Source organism: Balaenoptera acutorostrata, chromosome 12 (assembly GCF_949987535.1).
Source record: "Balaenoptera acutorostrata chromosome 12, mBalAcu1.1, whole genome shotgun sequence".
Lineage (NCBI taxonomy): Eukaryota > Metazoa > Chordata > Mammalia > Artiodactyla > Balaenopteridae > Balaenoptera > Balaenoptera acutorostrata.
In genome coordinates, this window is record NC_080075.1 from 54,808,636 (window position 1) to 54,835,031 (window position 26,396).

General features: G+C 39.2%; 1 protein-coding gene across 1 annotated transcript in view; it reads left to right on the forward strand.

Annotated features, from left to right (window-relative positions):
* Window positions 1–26,396, forward strand: part of STPG4 (sperm-tail PG-rich repeat containing 4) — a 42,767-nt gene that overhangs the window by 2,996 nt on the left and 13,375 nt on the right. The window contains 5 exon segments of the mRNA XM_007198620.3: window positions 884–1,121; window positions 2,773–2,829; window positions 3,972–4,229; window positions 17,113–17,177; window positions 17,986–18,040. Coding sequence (XP_007198682.2) covers window positions 884–1,121; window positions 2,773–2,829; window positions 3,972–4,229; window positions 17,113–17,177; window positions 17,986–18,040 — 673 coding nt within the window.

Below are 26,396 nucleotides of genomic sequence, written 5' to 3' on the forward strand. Positions count from 1 at the left end.
CTCTGGCTCTGCCACTTCTGTGTGATGCAGAGTAAGCTGTGCTAAACTGTCCAAGGAAGCTTGTTTCCTTGTTCATAAATGGAATTAATACCTACTTCACAGGGTCATTTTGAGGATTAAATATATGTGAAATATCTGGAACACAGCAGATACTCCATAAAATGGAACTGTTAAGCTTAAAGGGACGTTTGTTTTTAAAGATGGTAATGTTTATAGGTTGAGAAGCTACAGCCAAGAGGTTGAAAATGAAGAGGGTCTTTACGGATGGTAAAGGGTAATCCGTGGTTTTACAGCCTGTTGTGTTTAGTACTCACTCCACTTCTCAAAAGTGACACCCCCAGAACTTCCATCTGGAGGAGTTTAGAAACAATCTTAGGAAGTGGGTGCTATCCAAGGGGGGAAAGTGGTGGAGGGGTGGAGGTGGTGGTGGGATGAATTGGGAGATTGGGATTGACATGTATACACTAATATATATAAAATAGATAATAACCTGCTGTATAAAAAAATAAAATTCAAAAAATGAATAAATGGGTGCTGAGGTTGATTTTTGCCTTAAATCTTAAGTATGCGTATCAAGCATGAGGTGATTTGGGAAAGGGCTGATGGAGATCCTGGGGCGCTTTAGCCTTTGCAGGTCTCCCTTGGCGCAGATACTTGCCGAGGGCTCTCTTGGCGACTCCCGCGCTCTCTAGCTTTCCTTACCACGCATGTGCCTGACAGTCTCGACCCATTTCCTCTGCGTGAGGCTTGCTGCGGGCCCTCCAAGCGTGTGCCCGCCTCCCTTCCCCCACATCGGGAGACGAACCTGGCGCGTGCCCTGCGCACGCTCAGGAGCCGGCGGACTAAGGCGCCTCCTGGCAACCGGACGCCCGCCTCGGCCTAGGGAGCGAGGCGGCAGCAATGGACCAGCCAATCATGGCCATCGCCTCCGCCGCAGTAAGGGAAGAAGCGAGGCGGGGCGGCCTCGGTACCGCCTTCCTTCCCTGCCCTCCCACCTCCACAACAACGTTCCCCTCGCCGAGCTCCGCCCCAAGTCCCACCTCTCTCTAATCCCGGGCTCTGGCGCCCCTCCGCTTCTCCCTACCTTCACGTCTGCACCTGCCGTCCTTTCTTCCCGATCGGTATTTGAATGCCACTTCGTTTGCTCTCCTCTTCCCTCGCTCTCCCCTATCCTTCCCATTCGCCCTTTGTTTTCTGTGTTGTTTTTTCCCCCTCTTACCTACTGCTAATTGCACTGGACAACTGTTTTAATAGGGTAATTAGATTTCTTTCACTTTCCCCTCTGTCTGCCGAGAGAATGCGTTTTTCCTTCCTTAGTCTATTGGACACGTTTTTGCCCTGCTTCCTACTTTAGTATTTATAAAATATTTGAATGTATCTTTGTTTAGTTTTTAAATAAATTTGGGCAAGGGATGTCTAGCCCGTCTTGTGTAAAGTGATTCACCCCTGAAGTGAATTGGAAGTGGGAGATAGGTGAAGTTGAGATCACCTGTCTTGGGCAAAACAGAACAGCAGCCGCCAATTACCTTCCTTTAGATGTATCATGTTTACTTCTCCCTTCTTCCCACCTCATTTCCGTGGTCCTAGGTAGAGGTGGAGGCCTGTCTCGACCTGCCTGAAGAAGTTTGATTTCTGTGACTATAAATGTGCAACAGAGAAGATTCAACATAAATCTAATAAAGGGAATGTATAGGAAGAAATTCAGACTTAGCAGTGCGTATGAAACAATGCTTTTTTAGAGAAATGCCTATATTTCATAGCAAAACTAAAGCCCAAGGGTACTTGTAAGTGGATATAAGTTGCTAGACAGGAATAATTAATTATCTCCGTTGACTGATTAGATTGTTTATTATTTGTAATGCCTTGTTGCTTGAGATAACCTATATTTCATAGTAATAACAAAAGTATTCTAAATGAAAGTAGAACTCAATATTTTAATGATTTTACCTACTGGAAATAGCACAAAAGGAAAAAACTAAACAACCGTGTTCTGTTGACAGTGAAGCTGAAACAAATATGGGATAATAAGTGGGTGTAAAGTACTTACTATGGAAGACAAGAGCGTCCTTGGAAACTGAAGACTATCAAAATAATCTGCTTCGTAACTTGACAGATGAGATGTTAAAAATAAAAGCTGCCACTTACTGAGCCCTGGTTGTGGGTACAGGTTTTACAATGCCTTATTTTCATGCCAGGCCTGGTGCCTTTTTTTGTATTCCTAAGAGGAAGCTGAGGTTCATGAGGGTTAACTTGCCTAGTGCTCCTAGCCAATGGCCGAGCTGGAGTTCAAGCCCAAGTCATAGCATATGTAAATCCAGGAAATGGCAGTGTTCAACATTTGCCATATCGCCAGGAATTTGTATCCCAATATCCCATTAATTTGATGACTATACATTTTTACCTTGAGCTCCCTGAGCCATAAATCTTAATAACAATTATACTAACACAATTTTGGGTTTATACAACTCTTTTCCTAAGAGCACCCAATTTTGTCACCTCTAATTATTCTCATGACATCTCTGTGAGATGGGGATGTTTATTACTCTAATTTACCCAAAGGGAATTTAGATGTTTAAAAAGCACTTAAGGTCATAAAATAGTAATTTAAGGAAATATTACAGGCAAAATTTATCATTATGTAGCTTTTATTTTAATTCAGGCTGACCAGTTTGGTACTGGTATCCATTTCTTCAAGTACATGTTTTATAAGTGATATTTAACTTCCAGGGATCACTTCTAAAATGAATACGCACATTTTATGTTTATTAATAGAAACCAAGCCGGAAGGCATCTTTTGAAAGAGAAGGATGGTGGAGAATAGCATTAACAGTATGTATATTTTCATCCTTTCCTATTCAAAGTATTCTCATTCTTATTGGTATTATAATCAGTCTAACCTGATTAAGTCACTAATACTTAATTTTAAGAAAACAATGGTTGTTCAAATCTACATGGGCCTATTTCATATTTATAATTTTAGTATCAGCTTATGACTGAGAAACTAACTTTAAATTTTGAATGCTGTAAAAGCTTGGAAGTAAAACAACTCTAGGAACCCAGGTGTTTTACAGGATCTCTTGATAAAGTCAACCTAGTTTATGACCTTGGTGAGATTACACAAGGAAGAAAAAGCATGCATTCTGGAAATGTGTTTGATTTTGGTTTTTATCTTACTTAGATAAAAAGTAAGAGTCTATGATAACTTTTGTTAACATGGTCAATGTATGAAAACAAGACCATAATATACGAAAGAAAGATGACTGGAAGATGCGCCTCTCAAGATACATTGTTTCTATATGGCAGAAATATTTTCTGTTCACACCTTTCTATAACAGAGGGGCCTCAGGAGCCAAAACCTCCTTGGAATTGAACTAATTTTAATGGTAGAACTGAGCTCAGTGCTCAGTGGGAAGATGGCCACAAAAGCAGCAGCAACTAAACTGTCAGGTCTGGCCATTCAGCCATACTGTGGTTGTGATTTGAAAGTACCAAACCTCTTATGGGACTAATTAGGCCATGTATTCTGCCAGTTCATCCTCAGTCTCGTGTTATTATCCTTTAGCTTCCCACTTGAGGGCTAGAAAGAAACACGTGGTATCTACTAAGCAGAAGTAGGATAACTTCTGTTTAGTCGCAAAGCTTATCCTGAGGGGGTCTCATGAGAGGCCTGACATTTACAGTCAAATTGAATCTCAAGTTTAAGTATCTCTGAAGCTACTTTTTAAAAAGTTAAAACTTCAACTATGGCCATAACCCATTTGCTATAATTTAGCAATTGTCTCAGAAAGGAAATCATCATGATTGTCTTGAAATATTGTTCTGGGGGGAGTGTTTACTCTATTTGATAGAATCTTATTAAACTGTAAAACAAAGAGAAATGCTACTTAGGAGTGACCTTTGCAAGAATGATGCTTCAAGAGATGTTAACCAGTTTACACACTGACTGTAAAAATGATGTCAATTCTCCACAGAACACTCCTAATCCTGGCACTTACCACTTGAAAACTTTTATTGAAGAATCTCTATTAAATCCAGTGGTAGCAACATACAGTTTTAAAAATGAAGGAAGGAAAAAACCACCTCTTCTGCAAAGAAACGATCTGGTACTAAATGACCTTCCCCAGTACATGCCTCCTGACTTCTTGGACTTGTTAAAGAAGCAAGTGGCCACCTACTCGTTTAAAGACAAACCACGGTCAAACCCCAGCACGCTGGTTTACAGAGATCAGGTAAAGCACTAATAGCAGCTGCCTTTGTATGGGAAAGCTACCAAGAGGCCCCGAGGAAAATAGTCTCTATACTTAGAGTGTATCTTCCCCAGGAGAAACTGAAAACCTGTAGAATGCCTTATTTCATCCAGAAATCAAACAAAAGCCTGTCTCATTTGCAAATATATCCAGCAAGGTGTACCCCTGTGAGACCTCCTCAACCTCAAGTGAGTACATGGGGAAATTTTTTTTCCCTCACTGGGAACTGTTGGCAGGATTCCCCTGACTTGGGGTCTTATCTGTGATGGGGCCATGCTTCTGGTCTCTTCAAGCAGTTGATATGGTGTGCCCTCTTCTTTTAAAGAGAAAACTTTGCCTTTCAGTCAGTAGTCCTCTTATTAGAGCATGAGTATAACTATACACCATAGGGAAGCTTTTGCAAGAATTTCTTGTAGAAATGAGCACCCTGGTACCAGGAGGGTCAGGGTGAACTCTCAGCTCCACCAGTTCATGCATCACATTGAGAATTCAGAGAACTGCTTGCTTAGAGCCCTGGGCTAGGCTCTTCTGAGGGAAGATGTTCCTGATTTGGAAATATTTAAATAACAACACAAGAGCCCATAGATCAAGTGCTGAGATAAATAGTGTAAGAGGAAATGCCAGGGGGTGGGATTGAAAGTCTGGAAGGCTCCCTGGATTGAGTAGGACTCAAGCTGGACCTTGGATAACATATGACATTCGTGTGGTTCTTAACAGTTTGCTGTGAGTTTCCACATATATTCTCCTAGTAGTTCGTCACAGGCATTCTGAGATAGGCAAAATGGATGTTAATCCCCATTTTGCAGATGAGAAAACTGAGGTGAATAGAGACGAAGTAACTGGTTCTGAGGCACATAGCTAATAAAGAGGGGAGGCAGTACTTTTAACGGAGGGCTTCTGAGCCCCAGTTTGATGCTTTTTCCAGTCTACCTTGCGCCTCTGGCCTTGAATGAGGGGCAGGGTTTCAGGGGGTGGAATCCGAGGGAGGCGTTTCACGGGAGGGGCAGAGCACTGTCTGGGGCCTGCCCAAGGGCCAGAGTTGGGACTTGGACTTTGTTATTTGGGACTTTGGGCCTTAATATCTCCCATTTATAAAGGAGCTAATAATAGTATCAGTCTTCACCACCTTATCAGAATAATATGGTGATAACCTGAGAAGATGCATTGCCACAGGAGGTTGAATTAAATGGAAGGGGTGTGGTAGTAGGGTGGACACGAAATCTTCAGCAGGATGAGCACATGTCGTATCCAACCGTGAACCCTTCCTGCAGCTTTGCAAATTATAGCTTTGAAACAGGACAGGATGATAAATGTTCATGGGATAAATCTTATCCCGTTTGGTTCAGTGGATGAATACAAACACTAAATTAGACTTTTATGACTTGGTATCAGGTAACCAGGCAACGTGTGAAATCGTTCTGGCCACCTCCAATACAAAATCATTCTTCGTTAGCCTCCCTCACCATTTACTTCTCTTCTGCTTCCTCTCTTCTGGCTTTTAGAGGTTTCTAAGGGTAGGCCCAGGCCCACTGCTGAAAGGAGAAAACATAGATGGTTGGTATTAAGCAAAATTTAAAGCTTTAAAAGACCAAAAGAGTGTGGCTTACCCAGAGGGATGGATAAAAACCTTCTGAAAACATACTTTTCCTGTTTCTTTCCTTTCTTTCTCCTCTCTCTCCCTACCTCCCACAAAGGCTTGAGCTCCAGAAACTGGAAGAATTAAATGTTTTCCTAATTTTCTGTTTCAAAGGCATATAATAATATATTCACGAGAGGAGAGCTATTCAGATGTAACCCTGTTTAGTCACCAATAAAATTCATAATTCTGGTAAAGCAACTATACTCCAATAAAAATTAATTAAAAAAAAAAAGAAATCCCTGCCTACTCTAAGGCTGTACACATATTCTCCTATGCTTTCTTCTAGAAACTTTATAGTTCTGTCTTTTGAATCTAGGCATATGATCCTGCTTGCATTAAAGTGTTTGTATGAAGTGAAGTAGGAGAAAAAAATTCATAATTCTGTTTTTTAATAGCAGAACTCAGTAAAATAATAATTGGAATTCGAGGTAGATACAGTATACATTATTGTTATTTATTAAGATAGAACAGCATTCTCAAGTGTCATAATTTTTAATAGAATATTCACATTATACTTTGTTAGTGCTGTTCTTCATTTGTAAGAAAGTTTTTACTATTTTTAACACCTTTATTCTGAAGCATGTAACTCAAGAGGAGAATCTATATCGAAGAATCATATGTGCATAGATATATTTATATTCACATTTGAATGTGTATGTGTGTATACTCATCTATATCTGGCTCTTTCCAAAGAGTATTTGATATAGACCTACAACTTTTACAGTACTTTTTTTCTTATTAGAGAAATAATGTTTTTATTTTAGAATATATGTACAGAAGTGGGACCTTTTCTCTCCATTATATAATTTTATGACCTGCTTTTTCCCAGTGTTTCAGTCATCCCAGTAACCCCTGTGTTACTCCACCTTATTTCTGGATGATTTTAGCTCCCTTTGCACCCTGTCACTCTTTCCACTACTCCTGTCATAATTTCAGTACACGCATAGATGATGATTTTCCAACAATCTGGCTTCTCAGTTTCTTGAACTCTCCTGCACTTCAACCCTCACTCCTTAAATTTTTTTCAACACCAATCATTTCAACCCTCCTTAATTTCAGTTGCATGCATCCCACTCTGATCACTCTCCCGTGATCTTCTGCCTTACCCACTCTAGTATCCCAACCTCAACAATTTTTCTGTTCCCACCCAGTCTACAATCCATTGATCCCACTGTTGCCCAAAAAATGAGTTTGCCTCCTTGCGGGTGTCGAACCAAAAGATACAACTAAGCCAAAGAGCGGGAGGAGGAAGGATTTATTACTTGCAGCGAGTTAGGAGAAAACAGGTATCTTTCCCAAAGCAGTGTCTCCCCAACAGCAAAATTGGGCAAGTCTAAAGCTAAAGGTACATGCATATTCATGAGGGGGCTTGAGCAGAGGAGGATTCAGCGTAGGATCAGGGCAAAGGTCGACAGAGTCCAAGCTTTAGTTGATTGAAGTCCGGAGGGTCAGCATCGTTCTTCCTTCCCCCACCTGGGTGGAGGCCTTAGTTGCTGCAGAACTCAAAGACCGTATCAAATTGTTACGTATATCCCTTGAGGAGGAACTGGGACTCTGTTTTATCGCTGACCTATTGTTCCTTGACTGCTTTTCCTCTGTTCCTGCATTTCCTCACTTCCCTTAAGATCATTAATTACCGAGGCCAGGCTTAGATCACAAAATGGCTTAGGCCAAAAATGGCTTCTCTTATGTCAGAAAAGCCATGCCTGGTTCTCTTTCTCTGGGGACTCCCTACCCTATCTGCTTATACTACCACCTTTCATTGCTGCTCAACTTTCAGTGCTTTCCTTCCTTTCAAAGCTTAAGTTAATCATTAGAGTTACTCCCTGCACACGCCCTCAATTCCCTGGCCCCTGATGGCTCATCTTACTTGTTTGGCAAAGCCACAACCCTGGTCAAATCTCTCTTCGAACTTTGAACCTGCATCTTTGTAGCCAAATGACTAGTCTCATTTTAAATTCTTCACCTCCTGTGGGCCCAGAATGGACTTCCCTAGTCTGTTTACTCTCCCATTCTCCTGGGTAGCTCTCTCTCACATCTCCCCTCTTTCCAAACCCCTGACACCTCCTCCTCAATCCTCATTCCTGTTTTCCTCTTCTCAGCCTTTTGGCCGGTTCAGCCCCTCTTCCCTGCCCTCTTCCTGTTGGAGCGCCAGGCACACAACACCTCTTCCCCATCTACACTCACTCCCCGCTGATCTGATTCAGTCTCAAGGCTTTGAACACCAGTTATTTGTTTGTGATTTCTGAATGTATATCTCCTGCCCAGCCTTCTCTGTTGAACTCCAGACTTGTACATCCAACTGCCTTTTTGACTTCTCCATTTTATGTCAAATTTAGGGTTTCTCACCCTTGGCACTATTGACTCTTGGGTCAGGATAATTCTTTGTGGTAGGGGGCGGTTCTGTGCTTTGTAGGATGTTTAGCAGCATTTCAGGATAATTAGATGCCAATTAGCAATCCCCTCTCCAAGTTGTAACAACTGAAACTGTCTCCAGACATTGCCCAAATGTCCCCTGAGGAAGTGGGGAGCCAAAAACCAAAAAAACACTCCTGATTGAGAACCTCTGGGTTCAGGCTTTGTGATAGTCGGTGTGATCTCTGAGTGGCTGTTTTCAGGGCCAACAGGTTGATGGTGGATAGGCTTCATTTGTGACCTCATCTCTTGTGTCTCCCCTCACTCTCATCCTGCCCCACTGGCCTCATCCTGGCTGCTTCTTGAATTTGCTGCTCCCACTCTGACCTCAGGGTCTTTGCACTGGAACTTCCTTCATATGCTCTTATCCCAGATATCTGCATGGCTTACCCCCTCTCCTTCAAGTCTTTGTTCAAGTGTCACCTTCTCAATGAGCCTCATTTAAATTGGCCACCTGACACTCCTGACCTTCCTACCCTGCTCTTTCATTGTTTCCATAGCACCTAGAGCCCTCAGTATACTATATAATTTATTTGCACTTTGCATTTATTATTTGTTGTCCGCCTCCTTCCGTGAGAGTGAAGCTTCATGAGGACATGAATACTTATCCGCTTTGTTCACTGTTACATCTTTGCCTCTAGAACAGTGTCTGATGGTTAATATTTATTGAATGCATGAATGAATTAATGATTGCTTACATTTCTGAAATCTGACTCGGGCTTACTCATTTTGGTTCCTTGGATATGTGATTATCTTTGACTGTGTGTTGCTCGTTCCCACTGAAAGGTTGTTTTCATGAATTCCCTAAGATGAAAGCCTTTTTCCTTCAGAGAAGGTTTGCTTTTGGTTCTGCTAATACTTAGGGGAGCTACCAGTTTGGTGCCACTTGAAATACACTGCTTATGTAATCTTGGATCACTCTAGTGATGGGCATTTGGACTGAATCCATGAAAGGAACCAGCCCACGGTTACAGTCTCTCAAGGATGTGTTTCTTCCCCCTCTCCCAATTCTCCTTAGCACCAGGACAACTCTTTTTGCAGTCCCTAGCATTGGGGTGAGGTGGTAGGTTTGCTTTCAGGAAGTCCCCTTTTAGGGCCTCCAATTCCTGTTGGTAGGACTTCCATTAAATCAGCAACATTGATGGTCCAGGCTTTGGCCTCTGGATCCTTCTAGGGCTCTGAAGTTCACTCAAACCCAGCTCTGTTCCTCTGCTGAGTTTAGTCTGGACCAGCATACATCCTCTGAGCAAAACTGGGCCATTTGCCTGTCTGGTTTCTTGCTATCTCTTGGTTTGGGGGGGTTTATATTCCTTATTGTCATCAATTTCATATCTTTTTAAAAGCTCTTGTCTACTTTTAATATTTCAACTCTCATTTCTAGTAGTTGTCTGCAGTAGGAAGTTTCATCATCCAAATAACCTAGGCTGCCATTAGCAGAAAGCAGAACTCTTTTTTTCCCTTGGAAGTATATTGTGAATCTTTTCCACACCATCATGTATTCTCTACATCATTTTAAATAGCTGCATAGTATTCTACTGTAAGGACATAACCTAATACTAATACTGCATATTCAGTCATTTCCTGCTTTTAGTCAGAGAGTGGAGTTGCTGAGGAAAGGGCATGTAGATGTCTAAGTCTTTTGAGATGCATTGCCAAAATGCCCCACAGAAAAATTGTGCCCCAGTGCCACTCCACCTTGCAGAGTATCAGTCCAGGACCATTTAAAATGCACTGTTTATGTTTTCAACTGGAAACCTGGATCCAGTGATTTAAATGGGAAAGTTTAAAGCCTAAGCTTGAAATCAACATGGTAGGGGAGTTTCAGAGCAACCCAAAGTCAAATAAGTCTGTGCCAGAGTTTCCCTACAATGAAGGGGGCGAGGAGAAAATGGTGACTCTGCCCCAGTCTGTAGGCAATGAGTCAGTACTGGCCAAGGTCAGCCAATGCAGAAGAGTAGAGTGCTATCAGGGAGTGAAGCTGCAAGGGAGTTTCAAGAAACACTGACCACTAACTGCATGGCTTCAACACTCTTGCATCAAAGGGTAAAACTGAGTCATGCTCTCTTATAATGCAATTGAAATGGACATTCTGGTTTAAAAATGAGCAAAGACACCAAAAAAAACTATTAGAACTAATAAATGAATTTGGTGAAGTTGCAGGGTACAAGATTAATATACAGAAATCTGTTGCTTTTCTATACTCTAATAATGAACTGTCAGAAAGAGAAAGCAAGAAGACAGTCTCAGTTAAAATCACAGCAAAAAGCATAAAATACCTAGGAATAAACTTAACCAAGGAGGTGAAAGGCCTATACTCTGAAAACTATAAAATACTGATGAAGGAAATTGAAAGTGATACAAAGAGATGGAAAGATATTTCACGTTCATGGCTTGGAAGAGTTAGTATGGTTAAAACGTCCATACTTCCCAAAGAAATCTACAGATTTAATGTAACCCCTATGAAAATACCCATGACATTTTTCATATAACTAGAACAAATAATCCTACAATTTATATGGAACCACAGAAGACCCTGAATAGCCAAAGCAATCTTGAGATAAAAGAACAAAGCCGGAATTATGACTCTCCCTGACTTCAGACTATACTACAAAGCTATAGTGATCAAAACAGCATGGTACTGGAACAAAAACAGACACATAGATTAATGGAACAGAATAGAGAGCCCAGAAGCAAACCCACGCACTTACGGTCAGTTAAGCTACGACAAAGGAGGGAAGAATATACAATGGGGAAAAGACTGTCTTGTCAGTAAGTGCTGCTGGGAAAACTGGGCAGCTACATGTGAAAGAATGAAATTAGAACATTTTCCCACATCATATACAAAAATAAACTCAATGGGTTAAAGACCTAAATGTAAGACCAGAAACCATAAAGCTTCTAGAACAAAACATAGGCAGAACACTCTCTGACATAAATTGCTGCAATATTTTTTTGGATATGTCTCCTCAGGCAAAGGAAACTAAAGCAAAAATAAACAAATGGGACCTAATTAAATTTAAAAGCTTTTGCACAGCAAAGGAAACCATCAACAAAATGAAAAGACAACCTACTAAATGGGAGAAAATATTTACAAATGATATGACCAATAAGGAAGGTGTTAATATACAAAATAAATAAACAGTTCACACAACTCAATAAAAAAAAAAAACCCAAAACCAAGACAATTAAAAATGGTAGAAGACCTGAATAGATATTTTTCCAAAGAAGACATACAGATGGCCAGCAGGCACATGAAAAGATGCTCAACATTGCTAATGATCAGAGAAATGCAAATAAAAATGAACAAATGATACGAGCTAGCAATTCACAAAGAGATATACCAGTTGCTAAAAAACATAAAGTGGTGCTTGGCTTCCACTGATTATTAAATAATTACAAAAGAACAAAAGCAGGTTGACATAATTTTTTGCCTGTCAAATGATCAACAATTTAAGTTGGATGATACCCATTATATTGGCAAAGGGAGTACAGAAAGAGATATTCTGTATGCATACAAATTGTTGCAAGTATTTTGGAGGATGGTTTGTCAATTCTTGTTCATATTTTAAATGCACATAGGGACCATTCCACTGTCAGGAATTTACCCTAAAAATGGTCGTTTTAAAAAATATATTTATTTTATTTATTTAATTTCTTTATTTTTTTGGGTGTGTCAGGTCTTAGTTGCAGCATGCGGGATCCTTCGCTGCTGCGTGCGAGCTTCTCTAGTTGTGGCGTGCGGTCTTCTCTCTAGTTGTGGTGTGGGTTTTTTTTTTTCTCTCTCTAGTTGTGGTGCACCGGCTCCAGGCACACCTGGGCTCTATAGTTTGCGGCACACAGGCTCTCTCGTTGAGGCACATGAGCTCAGTAGTTCCTACAAATAGTCTTATTAAAGTACAGTGAGATATTTATATAAAATACTACAGCATTGTTCATAAATTTATCTAACTAGAGGGCTAGTTATATAATGGTACATCCATACAATGCTGTGCTACCATTAAAAATAATAAGGTATATCTATCTGTGTTGATATGGAAGCATCTCCAAGATATATTATTAAATGAAAAAACTCAAGGAACAGACCAATATTTATAGCATAATCTCATTTGTAAAAATAAAAACAATTCTATATACGATGTTAAATGCATATTGTTTTCTTGGGTGATACTTAAGCAATCATTAACAGTGGTTTCCATTTAGGAAGCAGAGGTTAGGTAGGGGGCAAAGAGACTTACCTTTAATTTTTTTTTCTTTCTATAGATTTGACTTGTTTTCAGTGTGCAAGTAATAGTCTTTTCAATCATGTTCATTTGTAGAAATCAAAATTTTTTCCAACTAATATTTTTGCTCTTATTTCTTTTCATTTTCCATTTTAAAACTTATTCACTTCCTAGGCTGGAGACATTTCAATGAAAAGCACAATTAAACAAAATTTAAAATTTCTTCAAACTTCTGTCTAGGTTAGCTTTAGCATTGTCTTAGAAGATGAAACTTATGTGAAAAGAAACAAATGTGGTGATTCTGCCCCCTCCACCTCCCAATATCTGTTTTAGGTTAAAAGGAGGTAGGCAGGATGGAAAGGCACCCCTATTAACTCAGTGAATGAATCCAAGGATCCATTTCAATGTGTTCAAAAGACATCCTTGAACAGCTGATTGGGAGATGATGGTTGAGAAAATCTAACCAGTTCATTGGTTTTTGTTAGCTGTGTTCATAGCTGTGATCAAGTATCTCTGAAGACATGTTTATTTGCAAAGTGCTCCATGGTAAAATAACGGCTGAAGGAATGAATTTTCAACAGGATGGTTTTTCATTGAACAAGGTATCAACAGAGAGAAACTTTGTGCCTAGGAGGGGGCTGTCAGGTAATACTTCAGGGATCCGAAGACTTAAGTGTTAGAATAATGAAGAGCAAAGCATACATAAGATGGAACAATTCATCATGCAATTAAATGAAAATAAAATGGTGCTCAAAGTTGGCTCATTTAGCAGATATTATTTGAGGATGAACTCTCATAGAGCAACTGCAAGGCAGAGCAATGATTGTCACAAGTAAATTTGTGAAGAGAATGGTAAATGAAAGTGAATCTGAAAGACGGATACAGAAGACATCTCAGGGACTGGGACTCACATAGTTTCTGGAGCTGATGAAAATTACAGGGTGCTGGTAAGAACAACATCATTGGTACCATTAGGCAGGCATCTTTTGGAGAAAGTCCAATGTTGTCTATTTCTCAGACCATAAAGATGTCTGGGTGGTGAGTCACTGATACTTCCATGTGAAGCAAGAGACCATTTCTCAGAGAAGAAGACACACTGGATGAAATTTCCACCAGTAGTACCTAAAAATATTGTACCTGACAGTCTTTTGGCTACATTCATCTTATGAATATCCTGTTAGGATTTCTAACGGACTGAAAAATCCACCGTAGAAGAGACTGTCTCTCTGCCCGTTGTGAAACATTGCAAACTACCTGGGTGGCTCCACTATCCTTGGGTCTGTGGATATTAGCCCTGAGGTAAGGGAAATAAGGGAGTGTCAGGAACTGGTAAGCACAGAGAGTGGGATGTGTGAAGGAAGGGAGGGAGGGAAGGAAAGAGAATGAGAAGCCAGGGGAAGACTGACCGGACCTCCAGAACTTCCTATGTTCAAGGAGCTGGCAGGGAGGAGTTATATTACCGAATCCTGGGGAGAATCCTTCCCCAAATGGAAGGATTCTATGGTGTTCCTCCTTCTTAGAATCCCTCTCTTGCCTCCCTCAAGGAAGTCTTACCTTCCTTAAAACCCCACTCAAATCTCACTGTCTTTACCATCTTTAGATCCCGCAGTTGGGTTTATTTATTTATTTCCCCCCAGCTTTATTGAGGTGTAATTGACAAATAAAATCAAATATATTTAAGGTGTACAACATGATGATTTGTTTTATATATATATATATATATATATATATATATATATATACACACACACACAGACACACATATTGTGAAATGATTACCACAATCAAGTTAATTAGCACATCCATCACCTCACACGGTTACCATTTTGTGTGTGTGTGTGTGTGATACGAGCACATAAGAATGGGGACTTCCCTGGCAGTCCAGTGGTTAAGACTCCACACTTCTACTGTGCGTGTTCGATCCCTGGTTGCAGAACTAAGATCCCACATGCCATGAGACACAGCCAAATAATTAAAAGAAAAACAAAAAAACAAAACCACAAAGCACATAAGATCTTCTCTCTTAGCAGTTTTCAAGTATACAATACAATATTATTAACTATAGTCACCATGCTCTACATTTTATCTCCAGAACTTATTCATCTTATAATAAAGTTTGTACCTTTTGACCAACATCTCCCCATTTCCCCCACCTGCCATTCTGGGAACCACCATTTTACTCTCTGTTTCTATGAGTACAGCCCTTTTAGATTGCACATATAAGTGTTACAAAACGGTATTTGTCTTTCTCTGGCTTATTCAACTTGGCATAATATTCTCCAGGTTCATCCATGTTGTTGCAAATGGTAGGCTCGCCTTCTTTTTTATGGCTGAACAACATTCCAATATAGTATATGCATTAAGGGAATATATATCACATTTTCATTATCCATTCACCCATGGATGGGCACCTAGGTTATTTCCATAGCTCGGTTATTGTGAATAATGCTGCAGTGAACATGGGACTGCAGGTACCTCTTCCAAATATTGATTTTGTTTCCTTCAGCTATATACCCAGAAGTGGGATTGCTAGATCATATGGTAGTTCTGTTTTTATTTTTTGAGGAGCCTCCATACTGTTTTCCATAATGGCTATACAATTTTATATTCCCACCAAAGTGCACAAGGGTTCCCTTTTCTCCACATCCTCACCAACACTAGTTATTTCTTGTCTTTTTGATAATAGCCATTCTAACTGGTGTGAGGTGATATCTCATTGTGGTTTTGATTTTCATTTCCCTGATGATTAGTGATGTTGAGCACCTTTCCATGTACTTGTTGGTCATTTGTCTGTCTTCTATGGCAAAGTGTCTATTCAGGTCTTTTGCCCGTTTTTAAATTTGATTACTTGTTTTTTTGCTATTGAGTTGTATGAGTTCCTTATATATTTTAGATATGAACACCTTATCAGATATATGGTTTGCAAATATTTTCTCCCATTCCTTAGGTTGCCTTTGCATTTTATTGATTGTTTCCTTGGCTATACTTTGATGTAGTCCCACTTGTTTATTTTTGCTTTTGTTGCCTGTACTTTTGGTGTCATATCTAAAAAAATCATTGCCGAGACCAATGTCAAGGAGATTTTTCTGTATGTTTTCTTTTAGGTGTTTTATCATTTCATATGTTATGTTTAAGTATTCAATCATTTTGAGTTAGTATTTGTGCATAAGATAGGGTTTAGTTTTGTTCTTTTGCATGTGGATATCCAGTCTCCCCAATACCATTTATTGAAGGGACTATCCTTTCCCTATTGTGTATTCTTGGTGCCCTTGTCAAAGATTAGTTGACTGTTTCTGTGTGGATTTATTTCTGGGCTCTCTATTTTCTTCCATTAGTCTATGTGTCTGTTTTTATTCTGGTATCATACTGTTTTGATTACTGTAGCTCTGTAATATAGTTTGAAATCAGGAAGTGTGATCCCTCCAGCTTTGTTCTTCTTTCTCAAGATTGCTTTGACTATCTGGTGGGGCCGTTTGTGGTTCCATACTGAATTTAGGATCGTTTCTTCTATATCTTTGAAAAAATGCTACTGGGATTTTGATAGAAATTGCACTGAACCTGTAGATTGCTTTGGATAATATGGATATTTTAACAATATTAATTCTTCTAATCCATAAACATGGGATATCTTTCCATTTATTTGTGTCTTCTTCAGTTTCTTGCATCAGTGTCTTATAGTTTTCAGTGTACAGATCTTCCATCTCCTTAGTTAAATTTATTCCTAAGTATTTTATGTTTTGGTGCTATTGTAAATGAGATTGTTTTCTTAATTTCTTTTTCAGATACTTCATTGTTAGTGTATAGAAACTCAACTGATTTTTTTTTCAACTGATTTTTGTATGTTGTTTTTGTATCCTGCAACTTTACTGAATTTGCTTATTAGTTCAAACAGTTTTTTGGTGGAGTCTTTAGAGTTTTTTATATATAAGATTATGTCATCTGCAAACAGGGACAGTTTTACTTCTTCCTTTCCAATTTGGTTGCCTTTTATTTCTTTTTCTTGCCTAATTACTCTGGCTAGGACTTCCAGTACTATGTTGAATAGGAATGGAGACATAGGCACCCTTGTCCTGTTCCTGACCTTAGAGGAAATGCTTTTAGCTTTTCACCATTGAGTATGTGATGTTAGGTCTTGGTCACCCAGTTGGATTAATCTCTCCCTATCCCCGACATCTCCAATCTTTCTTTTAGTGTCGATTATAGTGTTTTATATAAGCATTGTTTATGTATTATGAGAACACTCCTGTATTCCCCACCATACCTAGCACAGTTCTTTACCAACAGAGCAGGCTCACTAATTGGTGGTCAATTGGATTTGTTGAATCTAGTACATTTAAAATATGATTAATTGTACAGCATTTTTCTCCATACCACTGTAGCCATACTGTCGTAATATTCACCATGAAAAGTGAATATCTGTTGAGTGTTTTGAAGCTCTACCTTTGAAAGTGTACCTTTTCCACTCTTAAAATAGAAAATAAATTATATAATGTTGCATGGTAATAAAGTAAAGGATTATGAATGATAGATAATAAAGTGAGTTTGAGACCTGTATTAATCTATTATTGGTGTCCTTGTCCATTCTGTGTAGTCAGTTCAGCTTTCGCCAGGACAATACGAGCTACTTCCTGCACCAGTTCCCAAGCATGCTTCCAGGTAATTATATACTTATTAAATTGCTTTTACTAATTTCACTCATGCCTTTCTATTTACATACTTAACCACCAACACTAATAACTTTTTTTTTTTTGGCTGCATTGGGTCTTCGTTGCCGTGCACGGGCTTCTCATTGTGGTGGCTTCTCTTGCGGAGCCCGGGCTCTAGGCGCGTGGGCTTCAGTAGTGGCAGCACGTGGGCTCAGTAGTTGTGGTGCGTGGGCTCTAGGGCACGCGGGCTTCAATAGTTGTAACGCTCAGGCTTAGTTGCTCCGCAGCATGTGTGATATTCCAGGACCAGGGATCTAACCTGTGTCCCCTGCACTGGCAGATGGATTCTTAACCACTGCACCACCAGGGAAGTCCCAACACTAATGACTTTAAACCTCATTTATGCCCATCATATTAGATTAACATTTTTAAAAAATATTTATTATTTATTTATTTGGTTGCGCTGGGTCTTAGTTGCGGCTCGCCGGCTCCTCAGTTGCAGCACATGGGCTCCTTAGTTGAGGCAGGTGGGCTCCTTAGTTGTGACTGGAGGGCTCCTTAGTTGTAACACATGGGCTCCTTGTTGTGGCATGCGAACTCTTAGTTGTGGCATGCATGTGGGATCTAGTTCCCTGACCAGGGATTGAACCCCGGCCCCCTGCACTGGGAGGATGGAGTCCTATCCACTGCGCCACCAGGGAAGTCCCCAGATTAGCATTTTTAAATATTTAATGAGAGACAGGGAATATGTTAAAGATCCTCACATTAAAAAAAAATAGATTTAGAAGATCATATCTTTTTTTGTTTTTTTAATATAGGAGCTTTGTATTTCGTTCTACAGTTCAAAGGTTTCCAACAGGCTGCTTCACTCCTGTAAGTATGTTGGTAGACAATTAACTCATGATGAATTTGATGTTTAAAATATGCCATGATTCCTTTTTGATATATCAAGATTAACATTTCACTCATCGTAGTAGAAAAGCAATGAGTGATTAATGTAGTTGATTTAAGATATACTTAAGAGCTTCCCTGGTGGTGCAGTGGTTAAGAATCTGCCTGCCAATGCAGGGGGACACGAGTTCAAGCCCTGGTCCGGGAAGATCCCACATGCAGTGGAACAACTAAGCCCGTGTGCCACAACTACTGAGCCTGCGCTCTAGAGCCTGTGAACCACAACTACCGAAGCCCATGCACCTAGAGCCCTTGCTCCACAACAAGAGAAGCCGCTGAAATGAGAAGCCTGTGTGCAGCAACAAAGACCCAACACAGCCAAAAATAAATAAATTAAAAAAAAAGATATACTTAAAATATATCTAAAGATACACTGGGGATTTCAATAAGTAACCCATTTGTGTCAAGTTATAGAAGAAAAGTAAAGGCTCCTTTACTTTCTTTAGGTCTTGACTCGTATGACCTTCTTATTGAGGTCATCTCTAGTCACCTGTTCAGAATTTCCTGTCCCTCTTTCTTGGTTTATTTTTCTCCATAGCACTCATCACTGTCTGATACATTACATTTAAAAATTTACATATCCTGTTTTTATCTGTCTCCCCCACCAGAATGTAAGCTTCATGAAGGTGGGGATTTTTGTCTGTTTTTGTCCTGTATACCTAGTGCCTAGGAAAATGGCTTACACGTAGTGTTTGTTGAATTAATTAATTATTTAAATCATCAAAGATATTCAATATATCACTGTATGAACAGCAAGAAAGAAAAGTAGTCCTAGTTTCTTTCCTTTAAAAAAGATGAAAATGCTTTCCTGTTTCTAAAAATTTTCAAATACATGTACATGTATTTGATAAAGATGAACTCTTTTAGATAAGTAACTAATCAGTAGGATGCCAAAATATAAAAAAAGAAAGAATGAGAAAATATGAAGTTATTTTGGGGTATTTTGATGGACTATGATTATTTATTTGTAACTAGAAACTTGAGGGGGAAAAGATACAGCGAGCATATATGAAAGAGGAGTTGAGACAACTGAACAGAGCTCAAAAACAGACTCTAGAATATATAAAATTTTTATATTTGATAAAGATGGTATGACAAATCAGTAGGGAAAGGAAGAGCTATTTTGTGCTAGACAATTGATTAATTAACTTGTAAATATTAGACTCTTCATACCACATATTATAATAAATTCCATATTGATTAAAGAATTAAATACTTTTGAGACTATAAAACCAGGAGAAAATATATTAGCGTATATCTAATTTTAGGATAAGGCTGATTTTCTGAGATAACAGCAGTGGATGAATTGCAAAGGAAAAGAAGTCTTAGATTTGATTACATAGCATTTTGAATTTTTTGTACATCAGGGAATAAACTGTAAACAAAGTTAATAGGCAAATGTGAATTAGGAAAAGTATTTTCAACATACATGGCAGATACATGGTTAATGGCCTTATCTAAAATTCTCTTAATGATTTATAGGAAAAAACACCAATAGAAAAGTAAAACGGATGAAGGCAGTGAATTGACAATTCATAAAATAAGAAATTCAGATATCCAATAAAGGTGAAAAAATTTCTATTCACTAATACTTAAGTGTGAGAAACTAAAAAGCTAATTGAAAGCCTTCTGTATGTGGGTGGTGTGGTGGGTTAAATAATAGGCCACAAAGATGTGCCCACGTCCTAATGCCCAGAACCTATAAATGTTACCAGATGGCAAAAACTTTGCAGATGTGAGTATGTTAGGGATCTTGAGATGGAAAAATTATCCTGGATTATCCAGTGGGCCCTAAATGCAATCACAAATGTCCTTATAAAACGGAGGCAGAGGGAAATTTAAGAAAGGAGGAGAAAGCAATGTGACCAGGGAGGTGGAGATTTGAGTGATGCGGCCAAAAGCCAAGGAAGGCGGCACCACCAGAAGCTGGAAGAGGCAGGGAATGGATTCTAACAGTCTCCAGAGGGACCACAGGCCTCCCGACACCTTGATTTCAGCTCAGTGAAATTGATCTGGGACTTCTGGCCTCTAGGACTATGAGAGAGTAAAATTCTGTTGTTTTAAGCCACCAAATTTCTGGTAATTTGTTATAGCAGCCACAGGAAACTAATACAGGTGGGGATTATTTCCAGGTGGATAAGATGAGGACTGGCTTTTCCCCTCTGTAGCTCATAAATGTTTGTATCTGTTAGGCTTTCTCTTTTGAACTTGTCAGTTGCTTCAGAATGACTCCTCAGCCTCCTGCCTAGGCTATAAGCTAGTTGCCAGTGTTCTGGTTACTGAGTGGGGGAACGGGCTGGGCTGGGGTGGTGGTGTCTCACCATTCGTTGTGCAGAAGTTCTCTCTCTCTTTTTTAATTGAAGTATAGTTGATTTACAATATTTTGTTAGTTTCAGGTGTACAGCAAAGTGATTCTGTTTTATATATATATTTTTTTCAGATTATTTTCAGTTACAGGCTATTACAAGATATTGAATATAGTCCCTGTGCTGTACAGTAAATCCTTGTTGCTTATCTGTTTTATGTGTAGTAGTTTATACCTATTAATCCCATACTCCTACTTTATCCTCCCCTCCACCTTTGGTAACCTTAAGTTTGTTTTCTATGTCTATTCCTGTTTTGTATATAGATTCCCTTACATTATTTTTTAGATTCTAAAAAATGAAATGTGAGCGATATCGTATGGTATTTGTCTTTCTCTTTCTGACTTCACTTAGTATGATAATCTCTAGGTCCATCCATGTTGCTGCAGATGGGAATATTTCATTCATTTTTCATTCATTTTTATGGCTGAGTAATATTCCATTGTATATATACATACCACATCTACTTTGTCCATTCATCTGTTGATGGGCATTTGAGTTGTCTCCATGTTTGGCTGTTGTAAATAGTGCTGCTATGAAAATTGGGGTGCATTTATCTTTCAAATTAGAGTTTTCATGTTTTCCAGGTATGTGCTCAGGGATGAGGTTGCTGGATGGTATGGTAACTCTATTTTTAGTTTTTTAAGGAACCTCCATACTGTTCTCCATAGTGGCTGCACCAACTTACATTCCTACCAACGGTGTAGGAGGATTCCCTTTTCTCCACATCCTCTCCAGCATTTATTATTTGTAGACTTTTTGATCATGGTCATACCGACCAGTGTGAGGTGATACCTCATTGTAGTTTTGATTTGCAGCGATGCTGAACATCTTTTCATGTGGCTGTTGGCCATCTGTATGTCTAGAAGTTCTCTTAATTCCTGTTTTCAGTAAAAACCCCTGTCCTAACAGTGCCTGGGGCTCCTGGGTCCAGATCTCTGGCTCAGTCTCCCTGGAAACGAAAACCTCCGTCTCCTACAGGGATGAGGGAAGGGTAGCTACCTGACTGCTGGGAGTAGGTAGGTAGGGACCTGGGGAAAAGACACTCAGTCAATCTTCCTGCTTGCAGCCTTACCCTCACCTCCACCTCACAGGTGTCTAAAGCCTGAAATTCCTGAGCTTTTCTTGGATTCTGGGGAGCAAATCAGCCTGCTTCTCATCAGCAGGCCCCCTCCACACACTGGGCTTTAGCTTTCTCCACCCTGCCACCTCAGGGACCATTCCTCCACGCCGTTTCACATCTTCCCCAAACGCATGATCTCTGTTGGCTGTTGTCTCTTCTCTTGGTTCTGTGTGTGTGCGTACAGTTGTGTGTGTACAGGTGTATATGTCTGGGGGGAGATAGTTGTGCCTTTTTTGTTTGATCAGGGAGGAATGGAGATAAATGCATGTGTTCTGCTGGCTTTGGCAGCAAGCAGTCAAGACATCAGTTTCTTTTTTCCCCCCCACTGGCTGATACTGTATTTCCTTTGAAATGCGTGCTTTAAATGAATGCCATGAGTTAATAATGATTTATTTACTATTAGTAAACAGACTCAGTTAAAATTAATTTGGTTTTAGTTCAGGTTAGGCATCCTGAAGGATAAGCAGCCTGGTATGTGAAATATCACAAAGCAGTTGATTCTGACAGCTTTTGCCTTTGTTCTCTTTGCTTTATGGAGGAGGAGTTTTTCGGATATCCTTATTCTGCCGTTTTCATTGATGTCACCTCATTCATCCCATTTTATAAATAAAAGTGATTCACAATTTGGAACATCCTGTCCTTCAACAAAGTGAAAAGAATACTTTCATGGAAAATGTTCCAAGACAAAGAAACAGCTCAGGGCTGTGATTCATTTCAGTCTTAAACACACACTCCCAGAGCAGACTTGCGGGTTTGTTAGATCCATAAACTTGTAAACTGCAGAGAGCAAATGGCTTTGATCCCAACGGTGGGAGATAGTGGCACGCAGTGTGAGTGTGGTGAAGAAATGATGCTTGCTAGGAGAACATCATCCCAGACCTTCTGGAGATAAATGCATTAATCCTTAGGCCTTTATCTGGAAACCGATTTGATCACTTTTATCATTCAGTTTCCTTGTTCTAGATATTAACATCATAGTCATAGAACTGTCAAGGACTCTTAGAACTAGAAGAAACTTAACTACTCTGTTGGGGTCAGTTTTGATGATGGTGATGGCCATCATTCATTGGTTTTCTGGTGCCAGGCACAGTGCTCGGTGACTGACATACCCCATATCATTTCATCCTCACTGCAATGTGGGGAGGGTGCTATTTATCATCTCTCTTTGATAGGTTAGGAAATGGAAGTCAGTGGCCCAAGGTAGAGCCAGGACTTAGACCCAGTCTATGGTGACTCAGAACCTGGGCTGCCCCGTGAGTGAGCTTGACCAAGTGACTTGCTTAATGTCTTTAGATGTGTAGAGCTGATCTGTGGTCAAATCCAAGTGGCAGACATTGTACCGTCTCTGGAGTCACAACTCCCCACTGATGACTGAGGCTTATTCATGGGGCCGGGTTGGCCTGCTTGACCCCGTGTGCAGTGGGATGAGTTCTCTCTCCTGCGAGGCCCACCTGCCAGCCTGCCTACTGGGCCTTGATCATCGAAGATCCTTACGATGGAGGGCCGCAGCTTAGGCTCCTGCTGAGAGCCTTGCTACACTGGCTTTTCTTTTCTTTTTTTAACTTTTTATTTTAATAAATTTATTTATCTAATTTTTTGGCTGCGTTGGGTCTCTGTTGCTGTGAGTGGGCTTTCTCTAGTTGCAGGGAGCGGGGGCTACTCTTCGTTGCGGTGCGCGGGCTTCTCAATGCGGTGGCTTCTCTTGTTGCGGAGCACAGGCTCTAGGCACGCGGGCTTCAGTAGTTGTAGCTCGCGGGCTCTAGAGCGCAGGTTCAGTAGTTGTGGCGCATGGGCTTAGTTGCTTCGCAGCACGTGGGATCTTCCTGGACCAGGGCTCAAACCCGTGTTCCCTGCATTGGCAGGCGGATTCTTAACCACTGTGCCACCAGGGAAGTCCTAAAAAATTTTTTATTGAAGTATAGTTTATTTACCATGTTGTATTACTTTCAGGTGTACAGCAAAGTGATTCAGTTATACCTACACACATATATATACATATATATTCTTTTTCAGATTCTTTTCCATTTTAGGTTATTACAAGATATTGAGTATAGTTTTCTGTGCTATACAGTAGGTTCTTGTTGGTTATCTATTTTATATATCTATTTTATAGTGTATATATGTTAATCCTAAATTCCTAAAGGACATTTTCAAACATGCAAAAATTCATAAGAATTACCTCCAAGATACCCTTTTTAAAGATGCCATTGGTGATAAAATACAGCAAAACAAAGGAGTAATCCAGAAAGAGGAAGGGATGGGATCCAGGAGAAAGTGGATCCAACTCGGGAAAGTAGTTAAAAGATGTCCCAGGTGGACGACTGTATAGCAGGCTGAGAGAGAAACCAATCCACATTTGAGGAAGAAGCTAAAGAACTCCAGAAGGAATGTTTCTAAGGAAAAAGGGACTCAAGAACAGCTGATGTGATGGGAAAATTTAAGAAAGTATGTATAGCAAAGTGTGCAAGTGAAAAAACAAGGCACTAATTAACTCCAGGTAAAACAAAAGATGGTGCAAGACAAGAAATCATATTATATAACTTGACTCTGCAAGGAATAATATTTATTTAGTAAACATTGGTTAGTGATTTAAAATGCTACTTTGAGTGGATAGGGAGAGAGGAATAGTGGATAGAGCAAGAGAGCCATATCTTCATTTATTCCAGGACGTCACCAAGAGATAATTTCTAAAATATAAATTAAGGAATAACAGTATGAACATATTATTTAGTGATAAGGAAATAACTTCCAGAAGAACAACTAAGAGTTAAAAATAGCTGTCTTAGGCTCTCTAGAGCCTGCTCAGACACGTGTGCCTAAGACGTATGTGGAAAAGATGTTTCTAAGAGTGCTAGCTGCCTAAAAGAATCAGAATAGTATCATTTCAGTGAAAGAACTGTGTTCACCATCCTGTGCTGCATGTTATACACTCTTAAAAACAAAACCCATTAGGGAATGAAATTGGAGAGGGATGAGACCAAAGACTTCTGTTTTTCATTATAAGGCTTTTGGTTCCAGTTGATTTTTAAAATGATTTTTATCTATAAATTTAATAAAATATCTTAAAATTTAAGTAAAAGTATATTTAAAAATTTAAGTTAGAATAAAAATGAATGAATAAAATTTGGAAAATATAGAAAATTATATTTTTAAAATTTCCTATTACTCATAAGCAACCAATAATGTTAAGTAATTTTCTCCCTTTTTTTTCTGTGAAGTTTTAAAAACATACTTGTGATTATGGTACACTACAATTTTATATCCTTTTTTTCAATTAGCGTATGTTCCACTTTCATGTTATTAGAAATCCTGTTAAACTTTCTTTTTACTGGGTAAATAATCAAGTTATCACATCTCAGTTTATTCACCCATTCTCCTGTTGATGATTAACCTCGTTTTCAATTATTCCTGACACAGGAGTCTTCATTATCTAAGTATAACTTAACCCACAAAAAAGACCTATTAAGGTGAACCTACTTTAAATGGAATCAAAATTTCAGAGTAATCAATAAAGTTACTGAATTTTACTGAAAAAGAGTTAAACTAAATGAACCTATCTATGAAACAGAAACAGACTCACAGACATAGAGAACAGGCTGTTGGTTGTCAAGCGGGGGGGGCAGTGGGGGCAGGATGGATTGAGAGTTTGGGGTTAGCAGATGCAAAGTATTATATATATAAAATGGATAAACAACAAGGTCCTACTGTAGAGCACAGGGAACTATATTCAATATCCTGTGATAAACCATAATGGAAAAGAATTTTAAAAAGAATGCATGTATGTATATATAATTGAATCACTTTGCTGTACAGCAGAAATTAACACAACATTGTAAATAAATCATACTTCAATTAAAAAAGGAGTTAAACTAAAAATTATGAAAATATAACTGCAACTATGTACTAAATCATATTAAAAAGGGAAATTGTGTTGATTTTAGTTTATTTTTTCTGACAATATTTTATGATAGTATAGTGACATCCATTTCATATTTGATGTTCTAACGAAATCATAAAGAACAAATTTTAGAAAAAAATATTTGAAGGTTCATCAGTTTTCCCAAGGGTGTCTTGTTTGATATTGTAAATCATTCTTTACTGAAGTGCCAATAATGTCACAATCCTTGTCCAGCTTCTCTTCTTTCTTTTTAACTGATCTAACTTTGCTGGATCCTCATTGGTCAATCAAAGACTGTTCCTGTGATTTAGGCACTTCATTACTTACATCAGCTTCACGAAATCTTGCATTATTTGGTAAAATTTGCATTTTCATTTGAAGTGGACTTGCATTTTATTTGCAGTGTGTCGTTGAATATCATTTAATGAGGGAGAGAAACTGACTCACAAAGAACCTCACCTGTCTGCAGTGGTGGATGCTAGTGTTAAGCAGGGAGGGATATTTGAATAGGATATAATTTTATTAGTGGCCAGCTCTTTGGAGAATTCTTTTGTGCTATGACAAATTCTGTCTACATTCACAGCTTTGTTATGCAAGGACAATGGTGCTGAATACATAGATCGAAAGACTAATGCTATGATAAGACAACGCATAAAGTCTTTTCTAAACTTAGGAATCATTTTTTATAGATCATCACAAATAGGATTTACTAGAGTAGAGATTATATACAGGTTCTTGATCTGTTTAAAGAAGTATTATATTAATTTATATCTCCAACGGCAATCAAGAGAGTACCTGGGGACTTCCCAGGTGGTGCAGTGGTTAAGAATCCGCCTGCCAGTGCAGGGGACATGGGTTCAAACCCTGGTCTGGGAAGATTCCACATGCTGCGGA